General features: G+C 38.3%; 1 protein-coding gene and 1 pseudogene across 6 annotated transcripts in view; one reads left to right on the forward strand and one right to left on the reverse strand.

The window, feature by feature from the left end:
- ARIH1 (ariadne RBR E3 ubiquitin protein ligase 1) overlaps positions 1-14,416 on the reverse strand; it is a 142,485-nt gene that overhangs the window by 51,882 nt on the left and 76,187 nt on the right. For 5 of the 6 annotated variants that reach the window (XM_036456759.2, XM_045587212.1, XM_036456750.2 and 2 more), the window contains 2 exons: positions 1,822-1,914; positions 668-723 (listed from right to left, as the gene is read on the reverse strand). The exons of the other annotated variant lie outside the window; for it this stretch is intronic. In XM_036456759.2, coding sequence (XP_036312652.1) covers positions 668-723; positions 1,822-1,914 — 149 coding nt within the window. The remainder of the gene's footprint in view (positions 1-667; positions 724-1,821; positions 1,915-14,416) is intronic. 6 annotated transcript variants of the gene reach the window in all.
- Positions 12,142-13,291, forward strand: LOC118729342 (annotated as a pseudogene).

A 14,416-nucleotide genomic window follows, 5' to 3' on the forward strand; every position in this document is an offset into this window, starting at 1 on the left:
AAGGAACTATTGAAGTTTCTTTCTCCCTTTCACAAGGAGAATAATTATCCCAACAGCCTCCAGCGGCAGTGCTCTTGGGGGTTGTAGCAAAATTCCAGCAATGACTGAACATAGTAATGGTATCAGGGCCTGACTGTTTCTGCTTATTGAGGCATTACTCTGTGTTCGATCTGTGTTTGAAATGACGTTCCTCATGGGACTTCAGAAGACTCACTGCTGCATCATAATCTGAATTTTTCCTACTGCATATCCCCTTTCTTCTTTTACTCCCTTAATAGGTATCAGACCAGCATAAAGGTGTGTCTATTCCTATTTTTTCTCCACTTTATCCTGCACAAATGCTATCCCACAGTAAATATCTTTCTCTTTTAACTCTTATCTTGGCATCTGCTTTCCAAAGGAACTCACTGAACTGAAACAATGACATTTCAAATTCCAAGGTTTACTGAAATCTAACTATCATGCATTACCAAGTTTACCAGAATAGTGACTGGGCATTAAAATAAGTTTAAAATGGGCCAGTGTACTACTACAAAGGAATGTAGATTTGAAAATCTCCTCAGACTTTAAAAATTCAACCTCCTTTACATTTACCTAAGTAAGCATGTTAGCTTGGTTGAATCAACTAGTCAATATTTAACATGCAGAATCTACCAAAAATACTTACATAACTGTGTTGTCATCCACTAATATATCACAACCGTGAGCAGGACACGAAATGGTCTGAAAAAGGTTGAAATTTAAACTGTTTTCATTCAACAAATATTTATTGAATGCTTATCATCGTAAGGCACTTGGCTAGGTTCTAAGGATACTGGATACCTCAACATTTATAGGATCTTGATCATTCCCTTTCTATTAAAGGAAATGTATATATATGATTGTGTTTATCAATATAAGGCAAGCATGTCAAACTCACGATCCATATGGTCCACAATGAATATTTTTGCGGCCAAGCCAATGTAAGCAACGTTTTAATAAAAATTTTGTAACTTAATTTTTACAGTAATTATTAATAATGAACTACAACGTTCACTAATGATTGATTACTATAATTGTGTTGCATTCATTTCCCTTACATGCAGGTGCACCATTTCTCTCCACTAATACAAGCAGTATGCAATATTTTAGCAACTGAATGCCATGTCATTAGTCTTGTACTGACTTGTTTGGTGTGCACAACAGAAAATATTCCATTTTTGGAGAATAAGGAAAATAGGCTTATTTGCATTACGCTTATTAATTTGTACAGTTTTTCAGTGTCTGGTAAGTTAATGTTCAAGAAAAAATATTAACTTTTATTAAAATGTTCTATTATTTTATGTTAACGATTACTCATTTACTTTAGCCCTTTGTATTCAGCAAGTCTGTATTGAAATAAACCTATGTTTCTATGAAAATTGAAGTGTTTTTTTTTTGTAGCCCACATAAACTTAAACCTTGTTTATTTGGCTTGTGTTAGCCTTTGAGTTTGACGTGCATGCTATAAGGGAACTAGAATTACTGACCTGAATTGGTTTTTCAATATAAAACTTGAAAAGCAAAAGCAAGAGGTCTTGACAAAATTGTTCAACAAATTTAGCTTGATATACATAAATGTTAATGCCCACTAAGAAAACATTACTGAATTGGATCTTTAACTGGAATGTCACATTGTAAACAGAACAAAACTTCAATTATCTTTTTGTTGTTTTAACCTAGAAAAAAGTTCTCATGCAATTCTTAATGCAGAATGCTTCACCTGTTTATATTTGTACAAGAGTTTAAACCTGTAGGAAATTCAACAAAAATTAAGATTAAAAAAAAAAAAGGCATCTTTACCTGTCCCATGCCTTCTTCCATTATCTTAGTGGTTAAATATTCACTCCAGCACTGCATACAAAACTTATGTCCACATTCAAGGCCAGTGAAATACTGCAACAAAATTAATACAGGGACTTTTAAAAGAGATTATCAGAAAAACATTAATTGTGACTTAATAAGGTTCCATTACTTCACATTTGTCATAGTGGCTAAAATGTCCAATTTGACAAAGCTCCTCAAATTAGTATCTAGGTGGTAAATCTAGACATGAAAACACACTGAACAAAAACAATTAATGAGAAATGCATCTATAGTACATATTTATAATTTTTAGGCAAGATAAATAAGGTTGTATTAAATATAAGAATATGTCATGTACCAATAAACATATGAAAAGATGTTCAAATATCCTTAGCCACCAGGGAAATGTAAATCAAAACTACAATGAGACACCACTTCTGACAGAAACCAATCAGTTTCACTAAAAGAGAGATGTTGACAGGAAGCCAGGAAAGCTGGTCAACAACCTTAATTGCTCTAACCACTCACCTTTTAGTTTAGTTAGCTGAAGCAGCCTCCACCTTGTCTGTCCCAAGTAAGTTTCTGTTATTTCCTGCCTAAGGGCTACATGCAAATTTTTATCTTGCCTAAGATGCTTTCCCCAAAGCCTCAATAAAAGGGATGGCAGGGCCAGAGCAGTGAGTATTTCTCCCACTAGAGTTGAACTACCTGGCCCCCCATACCGCCAAATTGAATTTCTTCAAGTCTCTTTTCATTTGTGTGCAGCCCTTCTCCAGAACCTGAACCCTGAATTGGAACCCTTTCCATGAGGGACATGAAAGAGATTCCTACACACTTCATACCTACTAGGTCAGCCATTAAAAAAAAAAAAAAAGGATAACAAGATTAACAAGCATATATAAAATTAGAACCTTCAGTCATATTTTAAAGTACCTGGGGTTAGAACTTCAACATAGCTTTTTTTGAGAGACACCATCCCATAACCCCATCTCAGACCAATTACATAGAAGTCTCTGGGTGCAGTCCAGACATCAGTATGTTGTAAGTGCCAGGAGATTCTAATCCACTGCTAGGGTTGAGAATCACTGTCCTGAGATAAGGTCTGCAACAACCACCATTGTCAAGCAGTGTGGCCTGTACCGATAGTCAGATAGACATGACTGATGAGTGGGATGTTACCTGTTTTCTTAGAATCTTGGCTAAAGCACCAAAGCTGAGTCAATAGCAAACAAATACCTAGCATACTAAAGCAGTGGTTCTCAATCTTGAACACACCTGGGATAACCTAGGAGCTTTAAAAGAATCCTGAATACTGGGTGCACCCCAGAGATTCTGATGTAAGCAGTCTTGGGTGAGACTTGGGCATGGAGAACTTGAACAGCTCCCCTAGGCCACCTTACTGTGCAATCAAGATGAGGGTTACTCTTTACAAAAAAAGACATGGATGAAATGGCCAAACTGGTCCTCAAGGCTGGACACACTAAAACCAGGAACACAACTCTAGGACTTTGCTCTTTCCACTCTTCCTTCTTAACCAATTATCTTACAATAAACTGAAGGATCTTTAAATACCTGTTCATTCCTTATATAATGGTGAACAAAAATAATTTTCATCTAAAAATATAATTTCCCCTAATCCTACTTCCCAAACAATTACCCTTTCTCCCCTTACTATTAGCAAAGCTTTAGGAAATATTATTCTAAAACTCATTTTTGTCAATTCTCACCTCCAGGTGGTTCATAAGCCTCTGTAACAGGATTTCCAACTGGAGCTTTTCCCAAAACTGAACTGAAAAAGGTTCCTAGTTGCTAAATACAAAGGCCATTTGGTTCTTATCTTATTCAAACACTATTGTATGGTATTCAAGACGGTAGCCTGTTCCCTTCCTCTCTTGTACTCCCCCTTTGCCTTCCATGGGCCATTCTTTTTCATTTCCTTTGGGAACTCTTCTTGTTCACCTGCCAATGAAGTAAATTGTGATATCCACTTTAGACCTATTTTTGTTTCATTGGCGATTAGATTGCAGTATACAAAATTAAGATTTTTGTAGACCAAAATAGTTGAATATTGGCTAAGTTTAACCTAAAGATGTCTTAGTACAATGTTAACCAAACAACCCATGGTTTTAGCTATTACCTGTGTATAATGCTGATACTCAGAACAGTTATAAAACATTATAATATTTGCTACCAATCAATAAATAGTTTGTGCCCATTGTCAAAAAAAAAAGAAAAAAAGAAAAAAAGAAAGAAATTAGAACCTTCAAATACTGCCATGGGAACGTAAAATGATGGAGGAACTTTGGAAAACATTTGGGCAGTTTCTCAAATTGAACAGAGTTACCATATGATTCAGCAATTCCACTCCTAGGAATATACTCAAAAGAAATGAAAATATGTTCACACCAAAACCTGTACACAAATGTTCATAGTAGCATTATCCATAACAGCTCCAAAGTGGAAACAATCCAAATGTCCATCAATTGACAAAATGTGGAATATATCCATATAAGGGAATATCACTGAGCCATAAAAAGGGAATAAAGTATTGATGCATAATTTATACTAGTAAAGGGAAATAATATGCTAATTAGACTGAGTCAACCAGCCATCTTCCAGATGTCCGACTTCCTTCCAGACAAAGCCACAGTGGTGGGGGCAGAGGCAATTAGGGGTGATCAGGCCATAAAGGGAGGGTAGCTGAGGGCAAAATCAAGCTGGCAGGAGAGAACAGTTGGGGGAGAGATCAGACCTGCAAGGCACAGTTAAGGAGTGATCAGGCTGGCAGGGGTGTTGGAAGCCACCCATTGCCTTCACTAGCAGAGAGGTGTGGACAAGGAACCCAGAAGGCTGGTCAACCTCGAAGCTCTGTTGAGACAATGGTAGCTAAAGCAACTTCCACCTTTTAGTTTTATGTAAATTCTTGCTGATTGACTATTATTGGAATTGCCTGCCTAAAGGCTATGGGTGTATCCTATAGTCTTAATAAAACGGATAGCAAGGCCGGAGCGGGGTGGAGTTCTTCCTCTTGAGTTGGGCTCTTGGCTCCCAATATTTCCAAATTAATATTTTCTAGTCTCTTTCATTTGTGGACGGCCTCCTCCAGAGCCTGAGCCCTGAACCACGTGGGACCGGGGGGGGGGGGGGGGGGGGGCACACGACACACACACCACAATGACAACACACTGGCAACTGGTGCCCAACCCGGGGCACTTGCACAGGGGAGAGCAGTTAAGGGTGAGATAAGGCTGGCAGGGGAGGGCAGTTAGGGGTGATCAGGCAGGCAGGTGAGGGGTTAGGAGTCAGCAGCCCAAGACTGTGAGACAAATATTCAATTGGAGGGTGCAGGTTGGGCTGAGGGAACCTCCCCACCCCCGTGCACAAATTTCATGTACTGGACTAGTATATAACATAAACTTTGAAAGCATTATGGCAAGTAAAAGAAGCTAGTCATAAAATACCACATATTGTTTGATTCCATTTATATGAAAGGTCCAGAATGAGCAATTTCATAGAAAAAACAAAACAAAAGATTAGTGATTGCCTAGTGCTACAGAGTTGGGGGAAAATAAGACATGACTGAAAAAGGGTATAGGGTTTCTTTCTTGGGGTTATAAAAATATTCTAAAATTAACTCTGGCAATGGTTGCACAACTATGACTACACTTTTAATAGTGAACTGTATGATATGTGAATTATCTCTATAAAGCTATTATAAAAAATAAGTAGGCCAGCTGGCATGGCTCAGTGATTGAGTGTCAACCTATGGACCGGGAGGTCACAGTTTGATTGCCAGTCAGGCCATATGCCAGGATTGTGGGCTTGATCCCCAGTGTAGGGAGTGCAGAAGGCAGTCAATTGATGGTTCTCTTTCATCATAGATGTTTATATCTCTCTCTCCCTCTCTGAAATCAATAAAAATATTTTAAAAAACATGTCACACAAATATAGAACTTAATGGAGCTGCGCAGACTGTAGCAAACCTAGAAAATAAATATGGAAACCAAAGGATCTATTCAGAGAGCTAAGAAAATAGCAATATTTTGGTCTAATCATATTTGATTTGAACTATTAATTTGAAGGTTGGCTAAATGAAGTATACTATATTCTATGATGAGATATGAATCAAGTACTTTAACATTAGAGAGTCTAGAGCAGTTTATTTTTTAAAAGACAAAAATAGCGGTTACATTATTTTAAGAATATTTTATAATAGTCCTGGCTGGTGTGGCTCAGTTGGTTGTGTGTCATTCCATACACTTGTTCAATTCCCTGTTAGGGCACATGCCCATGTTGTGTGCTTCATTCAAGGTAGGGGCATGCAGGAAGCAGAACAATGTTTTGTCTCACACGGGTACGCAAAGATAATATTTATATTTGCCACTAAATTATTTTTGAATGAGTAAGTAATATAGGCTCATGGTTAAAAACAATTATTTAAGAGTTTATGTAGGAAAATAAGTCTCCATCTTCATCCTTGGTCCTCTCCTTCCTTACCCAAAAGTAATAGCTATTTCTAAGATCTTAAATATTTTTCCAGAGATGTTCTAATGTACATCAGTACATTAGTATGAGTACAACATGCTATTCTCAGTTTTAAAACATTTAAAAAATATATATTTTATTGATTTTTTTACAGAGAGGAAGAGAGAGGGATAGAGTTAGAAACATCAATGAGAGAGAATCATTCTTGCACATCCCCTACTGGGGATATACCCACAACCAAGGTACATGCCCTTGACCGGAATTGAACCTGGGACCTTTCAGTCCACAGGCCAATGCTCCCACTGAGCCAAACCAGTTTTGGCAGTTTTAAAACACTTTTAACTAGAGGCCTGGTGCATGAAATTTGTGCACAGGGGGTGGGGGAGTGGAAGTGTCCCTCAGCCCAGTTTGCACCCTCTACAATCTGGGAACCCTCAAGAGATGTTGGACATCACTCTCACAATCCAGGACTGCTGGCTCCAAACCGCTCACATGTCTGCCTGCCTGATTGCCCCTAACTGCTACTGCCTGCCAGCCAGATCACCACTAACCACTCCTCTGTCAGACTGATCGACACCTAACTGCTCCCCTGCCAGCCCAATTGTCCCAACTGACTTCCCCTGCTAGCCTGGTCGCCCCCAACTGCCCTCCCCTGAAAGGTTGATTGCCTCCAAGTGCCCTCCCCTGTAGTCTGGTCGCCCACAAATGCCCTCACCTGCCAGCCATCTTGTGTCCACATGGGGGCAGCCATATTTGCGTTGGAGTGACAGTCAATTTGCATATTACTTTTTAAAATTAAATATATATTTATTAATTTCAGAGAGAAATGGAGAGGGAGAGATGGAAACATCAATGATGAAAGAGAATCATTGATCAGTTGCCTCCTGGACACCCCCATTGGGAATCAAGCCCATAACCTGAGCATGTGCCCCTGACCAGAATGGAACACAGGACCCTTCAATCCACAGGCTATGCTCTATCCACTGAGCAAACCAGCCAGGGCACATATTACTCTTTTATTAGATAGGATAAATTTATTGCTATGCTACTGCACTGACTGTATGTACATCTTTGTGATATAATTGTATCTTAGGACAAATTTGTACAAATAAAATAGCAGGTATACAATTTCATAGATTATTATCAAACTTCAGCAATTGATAATGCTCAAGACAACTCATTTTCTCAGACCCATGTCAACATTGTATATTATTTAATTCCTTAATCTCTGCCACTGGAACAGGTGAAAATAAACCAACTTCATTAGTTTTGATTTTAATTTATTTAATTATAAGTGAAGTTTAAACATGTGAAGAGAGATTTAAAGCTTTTTTCTGTGAATCCTCTTTACCTATTTTGCCCATTTTTTCTATCTTTCTCCCTCTCCCATTTTTCTTAATGATATAGTGGGGATTTTAACTTACTTAGAAAATAAGTATTTTCCTTCAGCTTACATTTTGTTGCCATTCAGAAGACCTTTATTTTGTAGCAAAGCATACTTTAAAAATTTATGGCTTCTATATTAATTAACTTTGATATAAGGAGTTAGGTAGAAATCTATTGTACGTTTCTACCCCAGGTGGCTACTAAATTATTTCAAAACCATTTACTTTATAATCCCACCTGATCTGATATACGTCCTCTACTAGAATAATACAATAAATTATCTTTTCCCCATCCCCATCAATCTGTTCTTCTTTTCCAATATTTCACCTTTCAAAATACTCAAGTAGTTCTTATATTTCCCTTAGTATTTCAAGTTTTTTTTCATACAAATCTTTCATATTTCTTACCAAGTTTACTCCTAGCTCTTATATTCTTTTGGTGGCTCTTATAAATGGTATATTTTATTCCATTACATTTTCTAATTAGTTATTTGAAATATGCCTATGAAATTTCTGATGTTATTTATATTAGATGCAAGTTATCAGAATACAAAATTATGTATGATAGCACATCACAACAATAAAAAAATACCTACAAGCAACAATGGAAGAAAATATTTCAGAGTCCTGGGACTGGTTTTACATACCAAATGAAATGAAAAATATTTATCAAGTTTAAAATACGCTGGTATTCAGATTGATGATGATTCCGCCATTCACAAATCAAATGAAAGTAGTTTTTTCTGCCATTTTTTTTTTTGTGTGTCACTATAGTGGTGCACAAGAATGTAATGGCTGATATAACTCAAAGATCTAGAAAAATAAAACAAACTGCTCCCCATCTAAGTTTGGTTTCATTGTACTGAGAACCTCAGCAGACATCATGGACCATGAAGAAGCAAGAGGAAAACACATAGGAGATAAAATTCTGGAATTTTTCCATACATGCAACTAAAACATACATGTAAATAAAGTGCCTCAATGGAAAAAAACAAAAAACAAGTTAAGGTAAATATTTTGTAAATGAATATTTTCATTCATGAAAAAAATATTTGGGAAACAAAAGAATCTATTCTCATTACTCCCCACCAGTGAAGGAGATCTGGCATTAACTTGTTGCCAGACCACTAATGAAGAGTATTTAATTTTCAAGGTTGTAATGAGAAGGAGCATTCTGTAAAGGACAAAATATAGTATAGTAACACATCAATGGTTCTAAAATGTTTTATTCATAATTTAAAAGAATACAAATTCTAATGTGCTTTATTATTTTTTTTTCAAATAAGAATCCTTAAGACAGAGAGATTAAAGGTCATAATGTTTACAAAGTAATGACTAAAAGTAACATCTCTACATTTGGGACTTCATATCATGGCCCATATAAGATTAAAAGATAAAAAGTAAGCTTTTTATTATTTCAAGAATTCTTTTAAATATTTTTTTATTAAAAAGATAACACTAAATAAGAGAAACCAGAAAAATAAATCACACATGCATATCTAAAGATAAAGCAAAAATTAACCTGTGGTGTACAGACTTACTCATTATGCTTAAGAACTGGTTATCTACCTGTCTGTCTCATTTTCCTGCCCCCTCCTTCCCATCCCCACCCCCCCCCCCCCACCCCATCCCACTCCATGAATGTATAATACTTATCTACTTGGTTCTCTGGGCCTTCCCCTGACTCAGGGGATCAGACTTCCTACTCATCAAACTTATCCCTCTTTATAGCATAAATAAATATGACCAAGAATACACTAAAATATATATGAAATACTGCCTACAACAACAATTAATGGTCCTAGAAAGATCCTGGCTAGGTAGCTCAGATGGTTAGAGTATCATCCTGATATGCCAAGTTGTGGGCTTGATCGTAGTCAGGGAACATATAAGAATAAACAAAAAATTGCATAAATATATGGAATAAATCAATGTTTCTATCAAATATGGTCCTGAATAATAAGAACTGAAGGAACAATACACACTCTTTAAAAGTTGCATTCATCTTCATAATTTTACATACACAGCAACTAATGTCAAACAGTACTAAGAACATTAAGAATTATCTTTCCTCCATCAGAAGTTGCCCATAAAATCTCTAAAACTGAAACCATTTTGTTTATAAAGTCTGAGAAAATAATCAGAATATCAGTTCTTCATCTGTAAAATAGAATTCATTAAAAGGATAGAGTTGGACATAGATCACATTTTCAGTGTACTCAGGTCTAAAAAAATTCAGAGGTTCAGAGGTGCTTGAGTATAATATGAAAGGTAAAGAGATGGCTGCGCCCAGGTGAACACCGAGCGGCAGCCGCACACAACAATTTCAATAAAATACAACTAAAATATAAAACGGACATTGCCCAGAACTACAGGAAGGTTGACTGACTGGAAATTCTACAGCGAGAAGCAAGGAGAAAACCAGGAGGCGGCGCAGAGGAGCTGGAAAAGCCCAAGGTACGGAGACGCGGCTCGCGGAGAGGACGGAGCCAGAGAGAAGGGAGGCCAAGCGCCTGGCGGGCGCTCCCTAGCAAAAAGGAGATAAAACTCCGGCTGTGCTGGGCCCCCGACTGCTCTGAACCCCAGTTCTAGGCCAGACCCCGGGGACGCAGGCTCAGCCATAGGGAGCCGGGCTGTAAGGCGGAACCCCAGGGAGCGGCGAAAGGAGGTCCCGGAGGCGCACACAGTGCAGAGAAGGGACGGTAGGCTGTGCCGCGGGATTGCCCTGACGGGAAGGAGACTGGGGCTCCAGATTGCTCTGAGCGCCACCTCCAACTCCACTTCCAACTGAATTGAACCGCAATACCGGGCTCATTGGGGGAGAGCATAGACTGTTTGGCAGCAGGCGAAAATCGAGGGCACCTTTCTCTCAGAGGCACCTGCAGTGAGCACTGAAGGACCTGCATAGGGCGGGGCTGATGGAAGCCAAAGCTGCAGGCTCCACCCTGAAACCCCATCCCATCTGTAACTGCAAAATGCGACAACAAAATAGATCACAAATGAAAGAAATGGAGGACAAAAAGCGTCTGGATATAGAGTTCAAATCTACGCTTATAAGGTTTTTCAAGAATTTCCTAGAAAAGATGGATAAGACCTATGAGGATATGAAAAGAGATCAACTAGAATTAATAAGGAGTCATCAAGAAATGATAAGGGATCAACAATAAATAAAGAATACATTGTCAGAAATAAAAAATATTTTACAGAGTCCTAAAAACAGAAGGGAAGATCACAAGAATCAAGTCAAAGATTTGGAACATAAAGAGCCAGAAGACACTCCTCCACAGAAGCTAGAAGGCAAGAGAATCCAGAAAATTGAAGATAATGTAAGAAACCTCTGGGACAACTTCAAGCAAACCAACATCAGAATTATGGGGGTTCCAGAAGATGAGAGAGAGCAAGATATCGAAAACATATTGAAAGAAATAGTAACAGAAAACTTACCCCACCTGGTGAAAGAATCAGACTTACAAGTCCAGGAAGCACACAGAACCCCAAACAAAAGGAATCCAAAGAGGACCACACCAAGACATATCATAATTAAAATTCCAAGAGCAAAAGACAAAGAGAGAATATTAAAAGAAGCAAGAGCAAAGAAGGTAGTAACCTATAAAGGAGCACCTATACGATTGTCAGCTGACTTCTCAACAGAAACCATGCAGGCCAGAAGGGAATGGCAAGAAATATTCAAGGTGATGAATAGTAAGAACCTACAGCCAAAGATAATCTACCCAGCAAAGCTATCACTCAGAATCGAAGGTCAGATAAAGAGCTTCACTAATAAAAAAAAGCTAAAGGAGTTCATCAACACCAAACCAGAATTATATGAATTGCTGAAGGGGGTTCTTTCAGAAGAGAAACGAAACAAAGATAAAAATTATGAACAACAAATACGTAACTATCAACAAGTGAATCTAAAAACCAAGGAAATTAAAAAAAAAATCTGATGAACGATAGTAACTGTTGAATATAATAGAATCAGAGGTATGGAAGGGGAGTGAACTGACTATTCTTGGGGAAAAGGGGAGAAGGGGGCGTGGGAAGAGACTGAACATAAACTGTGCACCTATGGATGAGGACAATGGGGAGTGGAGAAAGGGCAGAGGGTGGGGTGGGAACCTGGTGGAGGAGAGCAATGGTGGGGGGGAAAATGGAACATTTGTAATAATATGAACAATAAAAACTTATTTAAAAAAAATAATAATAATATGAAAGGTAGATTACCCCTTATAGTCTTCAACTTTGTTTTATCTGTTTAACAAATATTATTCTTAGGAAATACAAATTCTTTACTTCATAAAAATATCCTGCACCCGCCCTACTGGGGATCAACCTAGGCATGTGCCCTGACTAGGGAATTGAACCATGACCTCCTAGTTCATAGGTCAAAGCTCAACCTCTGACCCATGAGAGCTAGGCTCAATTAACTTTCTTTTAAAACCTCTTTTCTGGTCTTCTGTGGGGCACTGTGCGGGGTCTCTGGGCACGCCCGGCAGTGGCCCCGGGCCGCCAGCACCAGAGAGGCGGGATCCCGCTGTGCACCTTCTTGGAGCGCCAGGCGGAGGCTCCGTCCCCGGGACAGGCCTGGGGCCGGCCCGGGGCCCTGAGCTGGCAGCAGCAGCCGGACGGCTGAGCGAGGAGGAGCGGGAGCTGCGAGAGACGGAGCCCCTGCTGCACGATGAAAATGAAGACCTAAGGAAACTTGCAGAGAATGAAATAGCTTCCTATCAGAAAGAAATAGCTCAATTGAAGCATCAGATTATCTTACTTTTGGTTCCCTCAGAAGAAACAGATGAAAATGATATGATCCTGGAGGTGGGCTTAGACACGCATCTGCCGCAGTGGGGGTGCAGAGTCCTATAGGCACATGAAGTTTGAAGATGTGCACAGAGTGCAGCGAGTGCCCAAGACAGAGAAGCAGGGCCGCATTCACACCAGCACCATGACCATGGCGATACTGCCCCTACCCACCCCGAGATTAATCTAGTGATTAACCCTAAAGACTTGAGAATTGATACTAAGCGAGCCAGTGGAGCTGGGGGGCAGCATGTAAATACCACTGACAATGCTGCCCGGATAGTTCATCTTCCAACAGGTGTTGTTTCTGAATGCCAACAAGAGCGATCTCAACTGAAAAATAGAGAGATAGCTATGAAAAAGTTACGTGCAAAACTATACAGCATGAAGCCTGAAGAAGAAACAAGTAAAAGATACAATACTAGAAAGATTCAGATTGGAAATAAAGGAAGGTCAGAGAAAATAAGGACATAGAATTTCCCACAGAATCGTGTCACAGATCACAGGATAAACATGTCACTTCATGATCTTGAAACGTTTATGCAAGGAGAGTACCTACTGGATGAACTTGTACAGTCATTGAAAAACTATGTGGATTATGAATCGTTAGTAGAAGTTATTTCCAAAAAAAATTTAAATTGATTTGTTATCAGAGACTTTTACAACTAATGAAAAATTCTACTACAGCAAATCAGGTTGTGTGTAATCACCAATACTGTCTTGAAAAACATGAGTTAACACAGAAGCAATATACATATTTTTAGGACGGTTTATATAAATAAATCTCTCAATGTAAAAATGTACTCTTGTTATGCATTTTAGACATCTTAAAAAGAAATAGACAAAGGAAAGTCATTGTTTTATGTAAAATATTTAATTTAGACTGATCAAAAATTGGTTTATTATTATAAAACACTTCAAACATATAGTAGAAATAAAACAGTAAATACAGTATTAGTAGTTAAGGTCTAGTCAGGAAACAGAAACCATACCATTAAAATTTTTTTGAGTGCTTTTACTGATTTTAGAGAGGAGAAGGGAAGGGAAGGGGAGAGAGAGAAACATCAATGAGATACAAATAAACCACTGGCTGCCTCCTGCACACTCCCTACTGGGAGTTGAGCAGACAACCAGTCTGAGAGCCCTTACCTAACTGGGAAACCTATAACCTCTGGATGTGTGGGATGATGCTCTCACACTAAACCACACTGGCGGGGGCAGTCCCGTTACTTTTAATGGGGGTAATTTTGATAAAATGTTTTAACTGATAGTGGGATTAGCTCTTGGGGACAACTCTAATACACTAGGACTGAGGTTATCCAAGGAAAGAACATCCTTGGGAGGGGCTTCCCTTCCCCCAAGGTCAAGGCAGGTCTAGGGGAGAGGGTGTGGCTACAGCTTGCGAGATGGCAGAAATTTTCCCTGGGTTAGAGCTGGTAGGTTCCAACTGTCTCCCAAATAAAAATGATTCTTAAGTGTGCAGAGGTCCACATCTGTATCCAGCATCATTTCAAATTAGCCTATTTTACACACCACCCCCTTATGTCATATAAAATAGCTTATTTTTGTTTTACAAATAAATGAACCTGATTTACGCTTTAAAAAATAAATAAATAAAACCTCTTTTCTAAGTACCTGTAAATGCGAACACATTTGTCCCCTTTCAATAGAATTCTTTAAAGATATACATATAAAACTCTATAGTAATTACTAGAAAAAGCTGCTTAAAATAAAGCTTTATAAAATAAGATAGTTTTAATTATCGTAGAATTAAATTCTTAGTTATCTTCATTTTTTCTTGTTATCAATGCTTTACTGTTGAAAACAAAATTGAAAATCTCTGGTACATAAAACAATTATTTCTACAAAAGGGAAGCCTACAAATCTCGATCATTTATATAACAGCTTCTCAGATATCTTCGAAC

Source organism: Pipistrellus kuhlii, unplaced genomic scaffold (genome assembly GCF_014108245.1).
Source record: "Pipistrellus kuhlii isolate mPipKuh1 unplaced genomic scaffold, mPipKuh1.p scaffold_m20_p_1, whole genome shotgun sequence".
Taxonomy (NCBI): Eukaryota; Metazoa; Chordata; class Mammalia; order Chiroptera; family Vespertilionidae; genus Pipistrellus; species Pipistrellus kuhlii.